This window comes from Tachypleus tridentatus, chromosome 9, assembly GCF_004210375.1.
Source record: "Tachypleus tridentatus isolate NWPU-2018 chromosome 9, ASM421037v1, whole genome shotgun sequence".
Taxonomy (NCBI): Eukaryota; Metazoa; Arthropoda; class Merostomata; order Xiphosura; family Limulidae; genus Tachypleus; species Tachypleus tridentatus.
The window spans coordinates 42,161,249-42,184,211 of record NC_134833.1 but is presented as its reverse complement, the minus strand read 5'-3'; the positions used below and the strand labels follow the sequence as shown (position 1 = coordinate 42,184,211).

At 32.3% G+C, this 22,963-nt stretch overlaps 1 protein-coding gene across 6 annotated transcripts in view; it reads right to left on the bottom strand.

The window, feature by feature from the left end:
* LOC143225134 (condensin-2 complex subunit H2-like) overlaps nt 1–22,963 on the bottom strand; it is a 36,748-nt gene that overhangs the window by 2,364 nt on the left and 11,421 nt on the right. For 4 of the 6 annotated variants that reach the window (XM_076453993.1, XM_076453992.1, XM_076453989.1 and 1 more), the window contains 6 exons: nt 13,749–13,909; nt 11,104–11,309; nt 9,740–9,867; nt 9,022–9,217; nt 5,229–5,350; nt 4,556–4,628 (listed from right to left, as the gene is read on the bottom strand). In XM_076453993.1, the coding sequence (XP_076310108.1) occupies nt 4,556–4,628; nt 5,229–5,350; nt 9,022–9,217; nt 9,740–9,867; nt 11,104–11,309; nt 13,749–13,909 (886 nt within the window). Of the gene's footprint in view, nt 1–3,925; nt 4,406–4,555; nt 4,629–5,228; nt 5,351–9,021; nt 9,218–9,739; nt 9,868–11,103; nt 11,310–13,748; nt 13,910–22,963 lie in introns of all 6 variants that reach the window. The other 2 variants (XM_076453990.1, XM_076453991.1) reach the window with 2 other exon arrangements.

The window sequence follows — 22,963 nt, the reverse complement described above, 5'->3', positions numbered from 1 at the left end:
AACAACAACAACTTTTACCATAATTAAATAGATTAAACAATGAATTATTGTTTATTAAATAATCCAAAAGAACCAACCTAAGAACCAAAACCTTTACAACACTACAAATAAACTTGTAAAAAAAACACACAAGATTGTTTTTTATTTTGCTAAAGGGTATCTCTCTGTTAGAAAAATTCCTTGATAGCAAGTTTGTTATTTTATAATTTTCTGGTCAAAGTTGCTTAGCGATAATTATAGTGAAATCAATGCCATAAGAAAGTACACCATATTAGCTAACCACATAAGGCAATGAATACTTCCAGTGCTGATGTTAGGAAGTGTGATTGATAACCAAATTAGGTAACGGAGAAGTTCAGGTCACAGTAACGTGTGGTTCATTAAGGGAGAACCCCTAGACTGAAATATTAGAGGGAAAAACTCATGGTTCATATTATCATTAGAAAACAAACATTACTGAATCAACAAATCAGCAATATATTTCTGAAAGTTAAGACAGAATAGCTGAGGTATGGATGAGATATTATATACCACACTAGGAAAAGCTAGGATGTGGAGAAGTAAGAAAATCACAAAAGGAATTTCATGCAAGTGTTATGTTAGAAGAATATGTGCAGACCAGAGTCAAGTAGCCTAGATTTTAAACTCTTCTGGAAATTACAAACACTATACTGAGATGGGTGCATCAAGTCTGAGAAATTAAAGAATAAGAAGAATTAGTAAGGTAACATAATATTATGCACAAAATAGTTAGAATCACATGCTATAGATATGGTTTTGATTCTATGTGGAAAATTACCAACATCTTACTTGCAAGCTAGAAAAACTGAGGTTATAAATAGTTATCGAGTCAGCAATTTCAGATCTAAGAGATTCATTACCTGATACATAATGTTTCCACTAAGCACCACAGAAAAATTCTACCGCACCAGTTTTATGTAAGCTAAAATGATGTTTTTACTAAGTGAAATGATATACGAGGGCTGTTCAAAAAATACGCGGACTGTTTGAATTGCGCGGCTCCAGTTGGTTCCAGGGGAATCCACTTGGTGTCGCTAGGTTCGCACAGATCAGTTGATTACGACGCCATTTCCTGATTGCAGATATCTTCATTTGTGTATTAGCTACGCGGTTTTAAGTGAAGTGCGATTTTTTCATTTGGCAGATTTCAGAATGAATGACCTGAAGGAGCAACGACTTGCTGTGAAATCTTGTGTTAAACTTGGAAAATCTGCGACTGAAACTTTTGCTATGCTTAACACGGCTTACGGTGATGTTGCTATGAAGCGTACGGCATGTTTCAAGTAACGTGAACGTTTTAAGGATGGTCGACAGTCCACTGAAGATGATGAGCGTCCTGGACGTCCTTCCACGTCAACTGACGACCCACACGTCGACAAAATCAACACCCTGGCAAATCGACGTCTGACTGTCAGGGAGCTTGCTGAAGAGTGTGGGATATCAGTTGGATCTTGTTACGAGATTTTGACCGACAAATTGAAGATGCACCGCGTTGCTGCGAAATTCAGCCCTCAGAACTCATGAGTTTTTGGCCAAACACTCGATCACTGTTCTTCCCCACCCCCCCTACTCACCTGACCTTGCTCCTTGACCTGATATAAATCTATAGTAGATCTATAAACCTGTTAAAAATTGTAAAGATTAACCAGTTCTTAAAATGGTGTAAAAATTCTAATAAGTATATTTATTGGAAGAATTATTAAAATTCTTAACCCAAACTGTTAAAAGTAATTTATGTGAATTATAACATAACAATGTTTAGGGACCTATTGGTGCATCTCAGCTGTCCCAATCTCTAAGCCAAGACTTATTATTTACATATCTACCAGGATTTCTTTTAAACTCACTCAAATTTACTGCTTCTACAACATCAGAAGGCAATCTATTTCATAGGCTAATCACCACCCAATTTCAAAAAATAAAACTGTATTAGCTGAAAACAGCTTCTACATTGTTTAAAATCTATATTGGTGTCCCAAAATTCTCAATGTTAAGTATGAAAAATGTTGATGCATCGACATTATCAATTCCTTTTACAATCTTAAACACTTTAACTGGATTTCTTCTAACTCATTTTCTTCAAGAGAAAACAATTTTAAGGACCTCAACCTCTCCTCACATGACAACCCCTCCATCAAAGGTACCATTTTAGTAACCCTCCTCTGAACCCTTTCCAACAATTCAATGCCTTTCCTAAGGTAAGGAGTCCAAGACTGAACACAATATTATAATTGTGGCCTAACCAATGATCTACACAATGAATTTATAACCTCTTTATACTTTTATTCAATATTTTTGAAGATACAACCCAAAATTTTATTTGCCCTACCACTAGCAACAGCACACTGCTTGGATGGCCTAAGAGACTGATCAACCATTACACCAAGATCCTTTTCTTTCATGACACTTTTAAGGTTATTCCCCTCCAAACTATACTTATGATTCAAATGATAATAACTCACATGCAATATCTTGCAAGACCTTGATGTCATCAGACAGTTTAAGTAATTTATTGACTATTCCTTCATCTATGTCATTAACATAAATAAAAAAGGAGCAATGGTCCTAAGACTGAGCCATGAAGCACATCACTTGTAACATTACTCCAGTTTGACTGAACTCCATTTATAATAATCATTTGTTTTATTCCATCCAGTCACTCTTCTATCCAATTAGTTAACTTATCTCCCACACCTATAGAGATAAGTTTCTTTACAAGCCTTTCATGTGAAACTTTTTCAAATGCTTTTTGAAAATCCAGATACACCAAATCCATACCCTTAACCTCCTCTTTAAAGCATATCAAAAGATTTGTAAGACAAGACTTTCTCTTAACTAAACCATGTTTACTATTTGATAAAATTCTAACCCTTGTTAAATGACTTTGCAATGCATCTTCTAATAGACTTTTCAATACTTTTCCCACAACTGATGTAAGACTAATAGGCCTATAATTACTGGGGCAGTTTCTATTACCTCCCTTTTTTTATTAATTTCCAATTTGTTGGTAGTTGTTTTCATCTATCAATTGCTCAAGATGAGGAATACTGCTTAAGCCTTAACTAGTAAAAACTGAAGAAAAAGCAGAATTTAATAACCTAGCAATTTCATACACATCAGATTAAAGCCTTCCTTTACCATCTCTTAAGGGTCCTATCCCCATCCTAACATAATGTTTACCCTAATGTACTTAAGACATCCAAAAGGATGTACAAGAAACATCTGACTGAAAACAAAAATTAACGGTAAGGATTTTTTAAATTTCCTGTTTGAACAACTTTCTTGATCTCCTATAATCTATAATGTGTACATCACATGCGTGCTAAGAACAAATACATGTTTTAGAACTTTTCAATGTGCTGGCTTTACAAACCTTACATATAACTGCATAGAAACATACTTGAGTAAGAAATCACATTATGCTAATGTAACAACAGGTAGACAAACAATGATTTATAAGGGGTTTATTATGGTGAAACACGTGGTGAAATTTTGACATAACATTTGTCCATTGCATGATATGCAAAAATACTAATAACATGTCCATTATCTTAATAAATATTTTAATTTAGTTACCAATTAGTTGAAAAAAAATCAATTTTGATTTGGCAAAAAAAAAAAAAAAACAGTTTGAAATATTTATTTCATTCAATGAAATAAAAATCCTAGATATTAAGGTACAGTTTGGTGAATTCCAAATTAATGTAACATTAACAGACAGCTCAATACAATTACTTACATTGATAATTTTATCCAGTTTCATTAAGTACTGACAAAAATTGCTAACATTTTCAAGGTTATTGTTAGCCTGTATGATCACCAAAGTCAAATGATTAATTTGCTACCTGTTTTTTACAAGTTACCAATTACAAACTAGTTCACATTCCATGCTTTGGTTTCTAACCTGTTGCCATCTTCATGGAAGTCCTCAGACAAACTATTTTCTGTAATGGTAGTGGTTGAGACTTGATTCTGGATCTTCTTGATAGAAAAACCAAAGTAGTATCCACTCATTTTGGTCTTCCCCATTAGGATTGAATGAACTAGTTTATTAAACACTTTTAGGAAGTACATGCTAGTTTTGCAACTTCTGTGTTAAGTTGGTTAAGTGAATTATCCGTTATGTGGATGCAGAAGGCTTCTTTTACCTTTATTTTTTTAGTGTGTGGTTCATATTTCATTACTTTACCACTATTATATTTTACTGTACAATCTTCTGTGACATAATGGAATACTGCTGATAAGTCAGTATTATAAAACCTTGTACATGTATTATTCTCCTGACGTTTTACTGGTTCTTGTAAGTTGTAAATGGTGCTTCTGCTCTCCATTAAATCATCACTGGGTACTGACCACAGATGTCAGCAAGCACTGGATGCCCCTCTTGAAAACATTTAAATAAATAAGTTTATTCAAGTCCTACTGGGAAAGATCCAGTGTTAACATTGGTCATTTTAAATTATTATGTTGTACTATAACATGCAGCTTACAGTGTGTGATGACTATCAATGTACCTATAAAAACATTAGCTTACAAGAAGAATTATCATCTGCCACATCTTCTTCTTCTGTTTCATCCACATTTTCTTTTTCTTGCTCTTCTACAAACTAGAAGGTAAACCAAAGGTCAGAGAAAAGAAAAGGAAAAGACTTAAGCAAACCAAACATATTAAAATAGCTAAGCAATTCTCAACACATTAATGAATTCAAGTTTTATCCACATTTGGTCTTAAATGTTGGTCTTTATGAAATTTTGAGAAGATTACTTTTTCTATGAGATAAAAGATGCTTATTAAAAATGTATTTAAACAAACATTTATGTTGATTAAACTATTATAATATTTAAATTTTGAGACAAAATGTAAACAAAAATAGTCATGTTTTCAAAACATTGACATCTCAATCTACTCAAATTGTTCACACAAACACTGGTTACAGATATAAATCCTGTCATCTTTGAATAGAGGTACTCTTCAATTTGAATTTTTATCAACAAACAGCCTTTCCTCCTAAACTTTCACTTTTTAGTTTTTTCATTTCTTTTTCTATGGGTTCAATCGTGAATGATTTGTATCTACTTTTATACAATGGGGCTAAATTGTATGAATGTCTATTTTTGCTCTTTTCAACCAATACAAAAATGAATAAATCTATCTATAAATAATAATAAATTTATCTCCTATTTTTAAGTGAAAACTTTTGTTTTACCAATCTTCTTTTAGTCTTTTGTGCTTTCTTTCTTTTAACTTCATCCCAATACAAGTCATAAAAAACTGAGCTTTGAGGAATTTTATTTTGATATCGTGGAAACTTGGATGAATATGGAAAATCTGAAACAAGTTTAAAAGGTAAGATATTTGAAAGTCTTAAGATATTTTCAAGAAACTCTCACTCAGACAGCAAATATTTATTAACTTAAGTGGAAGAAAATATATGATTTTAGTCTAGGAGCTACTACGTAATTATAAAAAAGGTAAGACTTTATAATATTAAATTTGTTTGGTAGAACCAAAATATTGTGACACAAAAATTCCTGGATTCAGTTACTGCACACCTGTTACTCAACAATCATGCTTCATGTGCATTTTAAAAACTACAGAAGTGAACTGTGGTTTAAAAAACAAGAATATCACAAAAAAGTTACCAAATGACACCTTTCTAACTGAAATAACATTTTAATTAACATGTTTTTCCCTATAAATAATTAATAAACTTGTTATATTTTTGTTTCTGTTCTAAAATATTCCATATTATCTTTACAAATCACTAAACAAGAAAAACAACAAAATAATAAAAGAGTTTTTGTTTTCAATTGCTTTTCATAGTATCTGAAATGGGCAGAAAAACTGTTGCGAGTTCAAAATAGCTTCTCAGAACTATAAATTTATTGAAGGGTAGGCCTCAGTCTAGGTATTATACTGGTTTCTTGAATGCAAAGAGCTAAAATCCATCAACAATATTCCAAGATCTTGCCAATGACAACAAAGTGTGCTGGCTAACTGAAGTATGACTTTCCGTACTTGTAAAATTGAGTTAAGTGTGTGGCTCTCATATGTTTAATGTTGATATGCTCTACAGCCATAGAAGATCACTGTTTTCTTGTCATGGTCAGTGAGCAGCACACTTCAGTATTACTGGCAGTGTAATTCATAGTAATATAAAAACTGAAACAAACTTTGAAGAAAAATTATTATGGTAAAAAGCTACCACTGAGCTTCCAGTATTTCATTATTTTATTTACTTAAGTGTTGAACAATTTATGTGTAAAATGAAGTTCATCATTTATACAACTATCACTCTTTTTCATGTATTATATCTTTTCTTTCATTGAGCTTTGAAACAAGTTATGAAATTGTGGTACATCCTTTTTTATATTATATATATATACATTTCTATTTCAAACTCAAGACCTCTTGCACAATAGGGGAGGGTCCTACTGACATAACTAAATTGTTAACCCCCTTAATATTTGCTACCAAAGCAATTTTTTGTAATTTAAAACTGAAACTTTCATGCTTAAAAACTGGTGTCCAACTAGTGACCATCTCATGACCTTAAGATAAGGTCTAAGAATGAGTCTTCTTTGTAAAGGGAAGAATGTTATAGTTAGTTGTTAAAAAGTGTTTCATTAGCAAGCATGCACTGGCGATTAACTCTTTAGTTCAGTGGATAGAGCACACTCGCATGGAAAACAACCACCAGAAAGAAGACAACTTTGACAACAATTCCATCAAAAACCAACAACCAATCTTTTCAGGTAGAACTGAATGAAAACATCTATTTCACTGAAACACCTCAAAACAATATCTTAAACAGATAGTTCAGAGAATTTTCATGCAAAATCATCAACATGATTTCACAGAAAAGTAAAAAACAACCTCACAAGAAAAGATACTAATTCTATAAACAACCTAAAACAAGACAACATCATCTGCTTTTAGAATTTTGATAAAGACAATGCTATAGTTATAATGAACACAAATGAGTAAATTCAAAAAAATGAATAACATCTTATCAGATACAAACAAATTTAAACCAATACACACAAATCCAACAAAAACACATGAAAACTAACTAAACAAAATAATACTACAAATGAAAAAAACCAACACAATCTTAGAAAACCTTTATTCTTACCTACGAAAGGCCAACTCACACATACCACAGTTATAGGGCACTCATAAACCTGATTATCACTACGACTCATAATGTCGATCTATTAATCATTCAACTACAATCTCAGTAAATACATAGTGTGAGCATTTTATAAATATGTAACATTAGCCAACTCTATTTTTCCAAGACTCTTTTATTTTCAAATCTATTCTTAATCCAATTAACAATAAAGCCTTAATGGCAAGTTTTGATGTAATCTCCCTCTTCAAAGAAGTTCCAACTACAAAAGCATGCAAGACAGCTTTAGAACATTATACCCAAGACCTCAACCCATTGATACACATTCCCAACAACCAATTAGCAACCCTTACAGGATTCACTACCACCAAAACTAACTTTATGTTAAATGACCAAAACTACCTACAAATAAATGGCCTAAGTATGGGCAATCCTGTGTCACCATTTCTAGCCAATATTTTCATGACACACATTGAATTTCAAGAGATCAATTCAGCCTTACACCCATCACTATATTGGCACAGATATGTTGGCAATACAATTGCTGGATTCACATCCACAGAACACTTGCTTAGTTTTTCCAACAACGTCAACTCCATACACCTCAACATTATGTTCACCAGTGAACATGAAAAAAACTAACCAAATAGCATTTCTCAACCTTAAGATCACAAGAACCAATACACAATTCAAAAGAAAAATCAACAGAAAAATCACCCATGCTGGACTATACATTTCCCAGGACTCACCACATTAAACAAAACAAAAACTCAACATATTAAGAAACCAAATAAACACAGCCACAAAACTATGCCCACCCAATAAAATTAATGATGAAATCAACAAAATAAAACAGCACTTTATTAACATGAACAAATTTCCTCCAAAAACTGTTGAAAAAAATTACACAGACACCTAGATCAACAACAAACAAACAAAGATAACTTCCAAGAAACAACAAACTACAAAACCATACACTGCTGCATTCCAATATTCCCTACATCAGCGACAAAATAACCAACATTTGGAAAAAACTTATAACAAAGCACAACATTCCAATAAACACCAAATTTATTCAAAAACCAGGTACAAAAATAAAGTTCATACTATGTAAAAACTATGCTGACAAACACAACACCAACATTATTTATAAAATATAATGCAACAACTGCCACAACTTCTATTTTGGTAAAACAAGCAGAAAAATGGACATCATATTCATAAAATATCTTCACGTGTTTCTGAACACTGCAAATCAAATAAACACAACATAGCCATAAAAAACTACCAGATACTAAGTAGGGAAATGAATATAAACAAGTACAAAGTCAAAGAAGCCCTACATATACAACAACTCAAACCAAAATTATACCAATATAAAGGAACACTTTTATCCCTTTACTAATTAATAACCTAGCATCTAATTGCAACAGCCCCTACAATCTCGTTCCCAAGACATGTGCCTGGCAACGGTCAGATGCAAACTTGCTTTGTTAACCTGAAGATGACCTAATAAGCTTGAAACATTGTTCTGTACTTTTCTTTAATTAAAGTTCTAATATCCATACCAGCCATCTTAAGTCACACCTGTTGTGTGAAAGGTCTTCTCAGCTTTATATCCAATTCAAAGTAATAATAAAATTAAGATTACTGCATAAGGACTAATAATACCAGTTACAAAACCTTTTAGCCAAAAGTGATAAGTTTAATAAGATGGTTTCATTATTCATTATGCTGTTACTCTAAAAATAAAAATTAACACTTTCTAATGCAACAATTATATATTTCAGCATAAAGTTTACCTAATATTTTGAAAGCTCAATTAAATATGTATAAAAACTAAAATGATGCAAGATATGAACCTTACATGCTTCTGTACAGAAATGAGATACAGAAAGGATTGGTGCATTTTTCTTTTTCGATCTTTTTCGTTTTCTATTTTTCTTGTTAGCTTGAATTTTTTGTTGGATGTTCTTTGGAACTCTATTAGTTTCACCCCTCTTCAAAGGTCTTTGCAGTTCAGGAGTACGTTCATGTGCATCAAGAGGTTTCCAAGGGTCTATCTAGAAACAACCATTTTCAAATATTGAACAAAGAAGACAGAATAGTAATAACAATCATAAAAAACGTATTGATAAAATAACTGTAATATCTAAAAGTATGATAACATTTTGTAAAAGAAAATGTTTGACTTCTTTAAGAACCAAAAGCACACTTATTCCATGGAAAAAGTACAACATGAATCAAAGTTAAGGAATATTAGAGAATCATGAGTTGAAAAGCTTTATATTTCTCTAATATATGCTTTCGTGTTTTTTAACTTATCAATAACAGACACTGTAATACAAGTCTACTGTGCATTAACACATCACTTTAAGACAATTTTTATTCAAATGTTACGGTGAGCAAAAAAAATTCCATGTTTTAACACATTTTAGTAGCACAATGAATTCTGAGTACTCAGAAAAAAAAAATGATGTCCAATAATTTTAAAATAAATTTTTGTTCTTATAAACTAATACTGTATAAAAATAATTAAAAATATAAACAAAAACAAATGTAAAAATGTAGATTTTTGTATTTACAGGTTGAGGTGTGCTCAATGCATGGTTCTCGTTTAATTTTCTCTGTCGTAACCTTCTGGGAGTTAAACTCTCAGTTTCTGAAGATGGAGGAGGGGATGGTAATGGTGAAGATGGAACTTGTAATAGATCTGGATCAAATTATTGCATCATACAATAAAAAGAAGATATATTCAAACTTTATTATCTCATATAACATAAATATTATACTAAAATCTTGCTAAAACAATATATATCTCTAAGAATATTAATTTAAATCTATAAGATATATATGAATTTATATATAAAATGAGGAATGAACTTGAAAAATTAACAGGTACAACATTTCCAAGAAAATTAAAAAAAAACAAATTTATATATCTGTAACATTAAACAAACTAGTCTTTAAATCAGGAGTAAATCTGACATTAATTAGTACAATTTATAAGTTACCTCTTAAATCCATAACACAATTTAAACATCTACATCTACATGAAAAAAAACAAAAAACTGTGGCAATTCTCAAATGGTTGAAATGCTATACATACTATTTTACCTACATTTAACAAAAGGGCAAATTCTAAGCCAGAATAGCACAAACTTTCTATCATTTCTTAGGAAATATACTAGGAGTTAAAAGAAGGACTATATTTTTTCATAAAGTAGAGGAAACAATGGTGAAAAATGATAAAACAGGATGAGTTGTAATCAGTACAAAATTTGTTATATTCAATAAATGAATCATTAGATACATTATACATACTTTTTTTATTAGTTGGCATCATATGGCCAACTGATCCAATCCAAGGTACATCAATTCTTGTTGATCAAATTTAATTAACAAAGAGTGCAATGTATTTACTCTAGCTGATTAAAAGAATTCCAATGGATTATTATTATAATCTGAAATAAATATCTTTAAACAACTTTAATTAACTATAACTAAATATGAAGCCCAATCTATCATTTGGTTCATCACGAGTCCCTAAGTTGTACCGATTTTGAGGAATTGTACTCCTCATTTGTAACCATGGACAGTTTAGAGCAAATTGAGAGAACAAGATTAGGAATCTTGTGGTCGTTTACTGTACATATACGGTGTTTTACTCAACACAATGAATATATATTTATACAGGATTAATTCCAAAGAATAAATTCGTAACATCAATGCTTTAAAGTCCTTCTAAATAAATACAGGGTCATTGAGACAACTAAAAACACCATACTCAACTTTAAATTACTTAAAATATGAAAAGTGGAGCAATTTTGTAAAAAATACAAGAAGCAAGTATAAAAAAGTTGGAAAAATCCCTGCTTGGAGGCTTAAATATCTTATTAATTTTAAAATTTTCCTTTATGAAATAAAAAAGAAAATTGTAAACTCTTACCTAACTCATTGTAAATATCTGTTCCTCTCTCAACATTTCTTTCCTGCCACTGACTGGTTCTGGAAGTGTGAAGCAGAACAGTTACTGGTTGTCTGTGAAGATCACTGGTATAACATATACCATGCAGAAGTAGAGCTCCTGATGGATCCAAATGACAAATATTGACTCTAAAGTCATGCTTGTTTCCAAAATCTTCTCCCTTATGGCTGTAAAATAATTTAGCACACTGAGATTCTGCTCATCCGGATATACATATAATAGCTAAAGGTTTATCTGTCATGCTTTGTGTCTCCTGAATAGCTAATCACAGGTAAAAAATGTTAGATAAGAAGTTATAATTTTCCTAAACTGGTAGAGCTCAGGTTAGCTAAGATCCCACATTCAGAAGGAGGAGGAACAAGTGCAAGGAAATGACAGAAATAACCAAAAAAGAATCCAAGTGATACCCCTGACAATGAGAGAAATAGATCTGAAGATCAGAAGAGCTGAACCTCACTGCCTTTGAACCAGGTATACTTTTTGTCCATGCACAGTGTATGTAATACATATGGGCAGAAATTTGAAGTATAGTGTGGCTAGGGTGTGGCAGACCATAATCAGTAAGTCAACTACATCTAAAAATTTCTCACAATGTACCAACATCCAAGTGAGGTTAGTATGAGGATCATACAGACTTCACTTCAAACTCAAGAATTGGGGATTAGGACCAGTTCCAGTTTTTAGTTATGTCACATGAATTGTTACTGATCTATGAATCAGGAGAATTGTCATTTGGTATCAAAAGGACGTCCATTACTTGAAATGAACTTCCCTGATTGTGTTATATGACAGCACCCTTCAAAAACAATAACATCCCCATAAGAAGAGAACAGGAGGTAGTCAAGGCTAAAACCGAAACAGTCCTATACATCACTATTGTGACTCAAGCCATGAATGAAACAACTGCAAAAGGAAGATAGACAATTTAAACTTGTGTGATGGCTCAACTCTCTCATTCGTGTAAATAGTATTAGGAGACTACATTAATCAGGAAAAAGACATCTCTTTTGAGAATGTCTACTAATATATGAACTTTGTCCAGCCACCATAGTAAATCATCTTGCAAGGAAGAAAAAGGAAGGGAAATGTTGGTGTAAAGAGAATCAAGCTAAGTTAAACTGTTCATGAAGTGTCCACTGACCTCATATGAACATTACTAAGATGGATCAGAACAAATCATGGAGAACTACATCCTCAAAAGTGACAATCTCACAAGCAGTAAGTGACTGAGCCGAGGCAAGTACAAAGGGTGGTGCCCACAATTGGTAAACCACCCTGAAATGGGCAACCATGGATCAGGTCAAAACTGAAATGCAACTGGGATGTGGAAGTAAGTGTTTGAGAGATCCATTTTTGTCATCAACAACACTGAGAAAAAACATTCATTTCATGGTGAGAAAAAGACTCCATGGTGAACTTGCAAAGCAAGATGAAATGATTGAGGCAAGATAAATTGATGACTGACAACCAATCCAGGGTCCATTTGAAGACAATGAAATAACTGTAACAAAATCCTCTGAAAGGATGGTAAATTGGTTCAATTGTTCATTACAAAAGTAAATCTTAAACTTCCTCTGACAGACTCTGGCATGTCACAGGATCTTAAGGAGAAGGAAGGGATATAGGGTAAGGAGAGAAAGGAGGTGGGAAAAGAAACTGGATAATGAGTCATTCTGATAGAAACAATACATGACATTGATTATCAATAAAAGGAAGGCAGTGTGGAAGAAACTCCAACAGTAAAGCTCACAACAGACACAAACCCACTGAGTAGTGTTCGGTACTGGTGGCAACAAAGGGAGCACAATGCTCGTGGCATGTATAAAAAAACATATTCACATATAGAGAACAGCCAAGATTAGCTTATCTTGTGAGAAGAAATAAGTATTATATTGGAATGCTTGTTTTCAAGAGCACATTACAGGCAAAGTATTAATTTTTCACATTCCTTAAAATTTCATGTCAATTTCAACATCGATATGTCAGTCTTCAAATGTGCTAAACAATCATCTATCTGAGTAAAAACCTTATTAAAAATATAAATGTTTCTTTTTGTAAGAGTTTCACACACAAAAAAGAACCTTCCTTCAATCAACTGAAAGAAATATTGTGAAGACAGGAGCATGAATAGAAAGAAAACATAAAAGTAGGAACATGTTTGAATATACATTTGTTGTTGTTTGGTTTATATATACATATTTTTTTTCCTTCCACGTCAGTATTATATACATGCATGATTTTATTGTACTATATAAAATAAGTTGATTTTAATATATCTCCTCTGACAGTTTCTAAAAAAATGATAACTGTCAAAAAGAACCTAAATATTTTTACCAACAGTAAATTGCAGTTTGTCTCCTTTGCTTAAAAACAAAACCAACAAAATTATCCTTACCAGAATCACACTTGGAAAGACAAAAGATTATTTTAAACAGCTGTCTAGCCAATTATTTTGCATATGTTCTCTGATCCAAGGAATTGGGCTGATAGCACATTTCACATTTATTCATCACTATTTTTAGGAAACTTAGCATCAAATAGTTTGAATGACCATGTATTTGTATTAATACAATTTCTTTAAATGTTTGTTAGATAACTTTACTTACTTGTGCAATATAATGTTTCCTTTCTCTGATTCTTCTAAAGGTATTAGAGAAGTAGGAATACGTGGTAAGAACTTTATCCCTGATCTTTTTTTATTGCTGTTTAAAGTTTCTTCAACAAGATCGAGATCTGTTTGTTCTCTCAAGTCATCCAAGGCTATAAACTTTCATAAAAAAGACAGACTTATTATTATTCAAGCTCACAATATAATACATTCAACAGTAGTTTTTTTTATTTTGTAAAATTTACATACAACTATTTTCAGTTAACTTTAAGTCCAGATATGTTTACAATATTAGTTTTTGTCTTAATCACAAAGCAACACGAGCTACTTGCACTGTGCTCACAGATGGGATCATACATAAATGTTAGTATTACATGCCCTCAAGCATATCATGAAACATAAAATTAGTAATGGGTTAAATATCAATTTATGACACTTCAGGCCTCCCAGCAGCATCTGCTGTTGTTAGCCTTTAAAATAAAGGCTAAATTTGACAAATTAAAGGCTGAAATTGACTGAAATACTGGCTATTTTCAGCAAACAATCTCATCAAGATGCTACAACTGATTAAGTTCTACAGAATTAAATATAGATACGTATTTCAAACATTACTGCTTCCTATCTTCTGTTTCACAATTCAGGATAATCTTTCTTTCCTTATAATAGAGCATACTACTATCAGAACCTATTTTCTGAGCTTCCATACATGAAACATCCACTCATAGATTCTTCTATTGCACTTAACGTGTGAAACACAAGAAGTAAAAATATCAAACTTTCAGATAATTTCACTGGAGATAGCCTCATAAGGGAACTATAGAGTTGTATGTGGTTAGTTACCTTTAGTCTTCCTTCCACACAGCATATGTCACTGGCCACAGTGACCTTCTTCTGGACACACAAACAACAGCTACAAGTAAGAGCTTAATTTTACATTTTAAAGGAAGAGCAGAAACTTATTCTTCTGTAAATCCATCTATTTGTTTACAGACTACAGTATTAAAAAATAAGCTTATATGAAGTAGCACAAGATCTGCAAGTAATTATACAAGTTTCAAAGGTTAAGATTCTGATAAACAGATTTAAGAAGTTTTACAATTTTACTGCTGGGAGGCCTGTATATTATGGTAAACATATCATAATTGAAACCAAAAAAATAAATACTCTAAGATTGAGGTCTAAAATCACAATACTTACAAGCAAGCATAGTAATATTCCAATTCTCACAAACTTCTGCAACCAAAACCAACCACTAGACAACATATGAAATTATCTATGACTATTATTTTTTGCACAATAATAATTGAGTTAATTTAGTCACAGCAAGTGTCCATTCATTTTAAATCCTTTTTGACTATGTAGTGAAAAACAAGATTTGTTTTAATGTATGTTGATTCTTTTGTATACATGTTTATGTGTTAAAATCAATGAGTATTCCCTGGGTTTTACATCTCCACCATTTTATTTTTTTGTTTCTAGTTTGCAATAAATTTCACATCAGTTCATAGGTGTAACACCTACATAAGGCATTTCCCTTCATGTGTCATTATAATAAGAACAGACATTATTTAAGTATAACACTAATGCTTTATCATCCATTAACTACAATTACAATAAAACTGTTAGATTCACATCCCTTACATCATTGTTATCTTTATTAATAATATTACCAAATCAAAGGCAATTACAATTACAGTGTTGCCTGCCTCTCAACTTACACTGAATTTGTAAAACAATAAACAAAACAAAAAACATGGAACTAGAAACAGAGATAAACGTGGGTCAAGTCAGTATTTAAGTTTTGAATGAAAGTTAAAGTTAAATAAAAACAAGTTACATTTCAATTATTTTGCTTTGTAATCTAATACAAAAATTACACAGTGCTCTAGATAAAATACTATGTAAAATCACATTCAATTTTATATAAAAAATGCATTAGAAATAAAATTTGTACATACCAATTATTTCCTAGTACACATTAAAGAAATTATACTATACTGCAGGGTGAACTGTGACGTGTATAATAAAATAGGCTTATTCAACCGAAATCTCTATCAATTTTTGACTGAGTTTTCAGTTTAACATTAACCTTAAACTAAAGGTAATCCAGACTGAAATTGTCATGAATTTTTTAAAATGTTTACTGGACTGAATTTATGCTGTAATCATCTTGAATGACCTTTAATAGGGAAGCAATACAAAAATAAAAATAACAAAAACTCAGTAAAGCTTTCCAAACTAATGGGTGATGGATAAAAAGAAAATATTCACAGAAATCCAAAAACACATAAAGGTTTCAGTTTCAGCAATGCAGTTTATTTTGAAAAGTTAAATATTCATTTTGTCAAAAGCTTATCTGGAGCACTGATTAAATAAATTAAAACAGTGCATTTCCAAAGTACAAAACTATCATCTTTGCATATGATGACATACAAACTCAATACACATACTCCTTGTCTTATTTTATTTTTAATTTTTTCCTAGTACTAATTTATTTCATTTTTGTCACTTGTTTGTAAGTTAAAAACAATACCAAAAGCTTAATCTGCACATTTGTTTTTAAATAAGAGTAAGAAGTGTGAGAGAAAGCAAGTATCTATAATATATACATTTTCAGCTTAAGAAAATTATAACTTCCAATACAGAACATTATTGCTTCTCACATAAATAGCTAAAATTCCACATTGAATAGGTGAAGAGACTGGTGCAAGGGAAGAAAAAAACATCATTCAAAAGCATCCAGATATTTGAAATTGAAGATCTGACATGGGAGGCCACACCACTTCTGAATCAAGTATACTCTTTGGCCATTATGGAAAGCTGTTACATATGTAGGCTGAAAATTGAAGGAGCACATCCAATTTATAAAGAACTATAGCAAGTTATGTAAATATACCCTGAAATTTTGATTTTAGTTCAGAAGGTACTTGAATGTTGATATGTATCAAATTTATATATTTGTCAACACAACTGATGCACACAATTTTATTTCTTAACACAAACATACAAAAATACAATTTAAAATAACAGTTATAACAAATAATGATTTATGTACAAAAGTTTTACAAACAATACCAAGTCTTCTATCTGGTCTGGAACTGAATATCTTAGAAATGGTTAATGATGAACGAATTAAATATATGTTGATACACACATACAGTTCATGTGACAGGAAGCTAGCTAGCTCTATTCTTGGCTGCCTTCATGCAATTTATAAGCTAACTTTTCACTGAGGAAAATATCTGATGTCCTTGTTGAAATACTAAAGTCTGAAATTAATTCTCTGAAGCTGAACAGTTTGTAACATCCAAAACTTCAAACATTCCTGGTCAAATATCTATAGTTTTCCTACGAATAAGTGTTTATCACAGATATAGCTTCCGAGATGTATAGTACAGTAATTGTAGCAAACCAATAATATAAAACTATTTCTTTGCATGTCTATTTATAAACTTTAAAGGCAAGTTCTCGAAAGTCCAGGTGACTATAATACTGGCAATCACCAGCATTTTACATACACACAGTGCCTTGTTGATTCTTATGCTTAAGAATCTTCTACAAATTTCAAAAATAGGTGGGACTTTTGCACACACATTTACATTTAGCAGTATAAGTTACATGCATTTCTAAATATATATTTAACTGAAACTTAAAATAAATAAATATATATATATATATATATATAGATGGAGTAAAAAAAATATAAATAGGTGAGGGAATAGAGACATCTGTAATACATGGGTGAGGACTTGTGTTGATTGGTTCAAATCTAAATCCAAAAACCCAGCAACAAGGGAGTAAGATGAAGGATTCCAATAAAAAGGGCAAACTGCAATTTTATATGCAAAAATGGCTCGTTTGGGTTGAGAAAATATTTTACATAGAAGAACCTGACGATGACCAAAGAAGGTCGAAACGTTGTTCGCTCTTCTATGTAAAATATTTTCTCAACCCAAACGAGCCGTTTTTGCATACAAATTTCTCAACAAGTGGGTTTCTCGACATCACTGAACCGCAATTTTGATGGCTCATTCCCATGTTACATAGCAGTGGATATTACATCATCTACATCAGCATAGCACCTCTGCTCTACTCACAAATGAAAAGTTTTATAATCATTTATGTTTATTATTTGTATTTCATTAACACATTCACAAGAATGCTTCCACAGTCAACCACCCAGCAGCTTGGAACTGGAAAGTGGTAAGCAATCTCAAACTCCACAAGAAGAAAAGGAGGGAAGGGGGAAGAAAGCATGGTGGGGAGTCCAGAGAAACAACACTACCTGATACAATGTAATGGGTAACCAAAAAATCCTATTTTGAAAAGCAGATTTTTTTCAATAAAAGGCATAGCAAGTATGAGCAGATATCCCCTTCTGCTTTATCCATGAATGAATACAGTGTGTAATGGCAAAAGACACAAAACAAATCACAAGAATCAACCTACAAGCAATCTCGTGGAGCATCCCACCTCCACAGTGCATATCATACAAATCATGATATGCAAGTCAACATGGTCTTACATTGCAGAGTTGAATGGTTAAAGAGTACCTAGTCAAACACCACTTGCCACTAAGTAGGATAGAGAAAAAAAAAAGGAGGACATGCTCCACAAAGAAGAAGTATATATACTAAAAGGTAGGGGCCTGGCATGACCTAGCTCGTTAAGGGCTCAGAATCTGAAGGTCGCGGGTTCAAGTCAGCCAAACATGCTCGCCTCCCAGCCGTGGGGGCATTATAATGTGACGGTCAATCCCACTATTCGTTGGTAAAAGAGTAGCCCAAGAGTTGGCGGTGGGTGGTGATGACTATCTGCCTTCCCTCTAGTCTTACACTGCTAAATTAGGGACGGCTAGCACAGATAGCCCTCGAGTAGCTTTGTGCGAAATTCCAAAACAAACAAACAAACAAACTAAAAGGTAACTTATTCAGTCACAGTCTAACAACAGAGTAAAGGATGACAACAGGTGGATGACTGCAACAGGGAAGAAACAGTTTTCTAGAGCAGAGAATGAGAAATTAACATATGGTATGCAGACCCAGTGATTGACAGGCAGGTGCCAAGCATATAAAATTAATAAAGATGATACTATTTCAGAATGAAACAAAAGTACAACTAAAAAAAATTGAATATAGAATCTCAAGATACCCCATGAGACATTAAATATACAGAAGTAGCCAAAATAAAATATGCCAGTGGAGCAAAAGAGCTGATCACAAGACCCTATTAGCAGTGGACATTAAAAACAAGCAGTGTCCCACTCAAGAAGATCCTAAAAGCAAAGAAGCCACATGTAAAGGAAATGAATTGAAGGTGACAAACACCCCAATATGAAGGGAAGAAGGAAGAGATATCCCACAAAAATCCCTAAATATAAGCAGAACACTGAAAAAATGATGTTGAAGGTAAACATTAAATGTAGGAGAGTCAATAGGGTAAAGCAAAGCCAAAAAACAGGTAAGAGATAAAATTAACAGAGATGTAAATAACTGCATCAAGAAGAAAATCTGCCTAATGGTAAGGTAAGGTAAAAACAATTAAAGCCTGTATAGGGTGAGGCTTGCAAGTAGCCACTCTCAAAATTGAGGGAAAAATCACCATAAAAAGAGAAATACATTTATAAATGTGCCTAAAATAACTACTAAAATAGGCATAGCAGGTTCTGCAGTAAAGGCCTGGAATGCAATCCATGGGAAGGTGGAGGAAACCTGGTAAAATCTAGGTCATTTGAAAATGGATTCAGCTGTTGTAGAAGGAATGCAAGCAATATTGGGAGAGGTAGAGTGGATCCCCAGCACCAGGGGCCATCAGAAACAAAATAATGGTGAAAATTATAAATTAAAACAAAAACAATCGTAAGGAGTACAAACTGTGAAGAAAATTGAAAATGAAATAATTGGTATCCTGGAAATGTTAATGAACTGTGTAGTGAAATAAATAAATGTATGTGATGTTATGTATTGATGAAAAGATATTTAACCTTATTCCTGATTAACTCTTAAAACAGAACTATGGATAAACCAAAAACAACAGAAACATATCAAATAGGATATTGAACCCAATTACTAATTAACCCATATGTATAACTACAGGTAAACTGAAAATAACAAACACATGTGAAACCTAATTGAACAATACAGAGCAAAAGACATCACTACGCATGAATATTAAAACTTACTGAATAACAGGTAATGCATGGAAGAAAAAAACATTATAGTTAAACTAATAATTGATCTACCATTAAGATGAATTACAGGTAATCCTAAAATAACAAAGACTGTGGTAAGCCTAAGCAAATGGTACAGAAGAAAGTACACAATGAAGATTAATTGCTAATCTGACTGTAAGTACGAGTTTTAACCAGTTTAAGGAAACTTATGTTATGGAAAAGATAATAATATTGATAAAAACGTTATTCAAAAATCACAACAGTAGAACACCATATCTTTCTAAAGTCACTAGACTGTATTTCAAAAGGTGAGAGCCCCTTAACTCTAGGTCCAAAGAAAGCCAATTCATTGGACAATCAATCCCCTGAAAAAGTAAAGCTGAAAATCTTCCTAACCAAGAATACCAAGACCTGAAGCCTGTGTAAATGTGCTAACAGAACACATAACCAAGAAAGTGTTAAGTAGAATTCCTAATGTATATTGAATGACCAAACATAACTGTGTTAACAGAAAAAAATAAAGCTTTCTGTAATGAAGTAATGAGTTCCATAACTGGATAGAAATATAAAATAATTTAACTTCTGAATACCTCCATCAAGTTACAAGTATCACTACTGTATAATAAAGAGTAAACATGTTAAGAGAAATTAATACAGAGATATTGTAAAATATTAAAACATTTAAAGTGTACAAACTAAATGTTATAAAATTAGTACTGCCAAACGATTGTTGGGTAGAACTGAATGGGAGGAGTGACATATGTCTAGAGAGTATGTCACACTCTTATTGGTGGAGATAGGAGGAGTGACATATGTCTAGAGAGTATGTCACACTCTTATTGGTGGAGATAGGAGGAGTGACATATGTTTAGAGTATGTCACACTCTTATTGGTGGAGAATTGCTGTATGATGATTTGCTGCACACTCTTATTGAGATAGGAGGAGTGACATATGAAATTCACACTCTGAGGCATGTGGCATGCACAAGAAAACATTTTAGAGAGTGACATATGTCTAGAGAGTATACACTCTTATTGAGAATAACAGCAATGAATGAGAAAAGCTATTTATGTGAGAAGTAATGTACTGTATTAAACCATTTCTATGAATATTCAGGTATCTCCTTTAAGTATTGCTTGATGTTACTATTTTCCTAAACTGGAAATGTATTTACAGTAATACTTGCCTCCACTGACAATGTAGCTATTTCTCACCCTCCAGGGTTTCCACTATTTGTCCAGCTAAGCATTAAAAATGCTTGCTCCAATCTTTCATACTCCACTCAACTGTCTTTGATAAATTCTCCATCAATTTCAATGCACCTTCTATCTCGGTACTGTATATATATATATATATAAGCATCTTATTCAGATAGCATAATCACTTTTCTCAAAAAATAAACTATTCCAGCCTCTTAACACCAGCTCTTAGTGGTGAAGTAGTGCAAGTGAGCATCAATTATTAGAAATACATTTTCAGTTTAGGAAATTGTTAACTTCCATAACATACTTATCATCTGCTGATGAAATATCTAAAATTCCACACTGAGAAGATGGAGGAGCTGATGCAGACATGATCCATACAGAAATCATCTGTATAGAAGAGAAGTGTAACCAGATAAAATATGGTACAAAATGGGAGGAACTGCACCACATACAGAAAAAAAGAAAGACACTCTTCACCTATATCAAAGGTGAAATAGAATATAAGTAATCATCAGTATAGGCCAGCCCCAACCAGACAGCTGAGGTTCCACAACTCAATGTTGGAATTAATGTGTAGTGTTACCTGTATCCCACATTGGTTGCTAGAGATATTGGAATGCATTGTTACACACACACACACATATACACACTTTTGATTGGATCCCAACCTGCAGCCCTTGAGATCAAGAAATAACTATGTTGTCAGCAGATGGTATGTTTTGGAATAGCATTTTGACTTCTATATATTTTAAATTATATTCAAATGTTCTTCTTGTTAAATCCATATACACTGAAAAATGCAAGAAACAACTGATTTTCAAATACATATTCCTGCTTGGTGACCTGTATGACCCTGAAAATTACTAATTGCTGATGATAAAGGCAATGAAATTTATTATGAATTTCAAGGTCTTTTCTTTGGACTGTCCTCCTAATTTTAGCTTTCTTAGCACCCTTTATTTTGGGCATTTTCAAACTGAAATTTGTTGTGGTTAAAACATACAAATTATTATACAGTTGTAGCCAATGGACAGTTTTAATGGAAAAAATTTGGTGATGTTGCATAAACACATCCCCTTAACAACAAAATAAACATAATGGAGTATTTCAACCCATGATTATGAATTTTATGTCCCAGCAATAACAAGCAAGGGGCACTCATATGCCTAATTTGATTTTATTACTCATCATGATCTTTACCAACCTACCCTCAAATGCTATGGTGGAATAAGCCAGGTTAAACAAGACTAGCTACACTAGGGATCACATATTCAAACAAGCTAGGCTGTTACTCTAATCTACAACTAGCTGAAACTTGCCACAAATTGAATACGTCTCTATGCATTTCTTTAATGCCTGACAATTTACAGTATTAAATTTAGATAATTCATCATGTATTTTAGTTATTTATAACAAAAGCTTAAAATTTTTAAAATAATAACAACTATATTACCCAAATGTAATATGCATATTACATGAAGTTTTATACATAACACTTCTACTTCAGTGCTTTCATAATATTTTTAAGCAGACACACCCTCATTAGTTGTTCTTGGGTTAAGGACTAAATACCACTTGCTGTGAGGGTACCCAAGACAGAATAGTCAGATTTTTGTAGTTTGACAATAACCCATAAGTAAGACTATTTATTATTAATTGTAATCACTGCTGTAGAATTTTAGCAGTTCTTCTGGTTAAGTTTATTACACAATAATTTTGTTTAGCCAAGCACTTTCTTTTGACATTTCTTGGAAGAAAAAAAAAGGCATTACCTGATCTCTGTTTGCCCTTGGTTTAACTTAGTTCATGAGAAGAAAAAAAAAAGTAATTTTTCT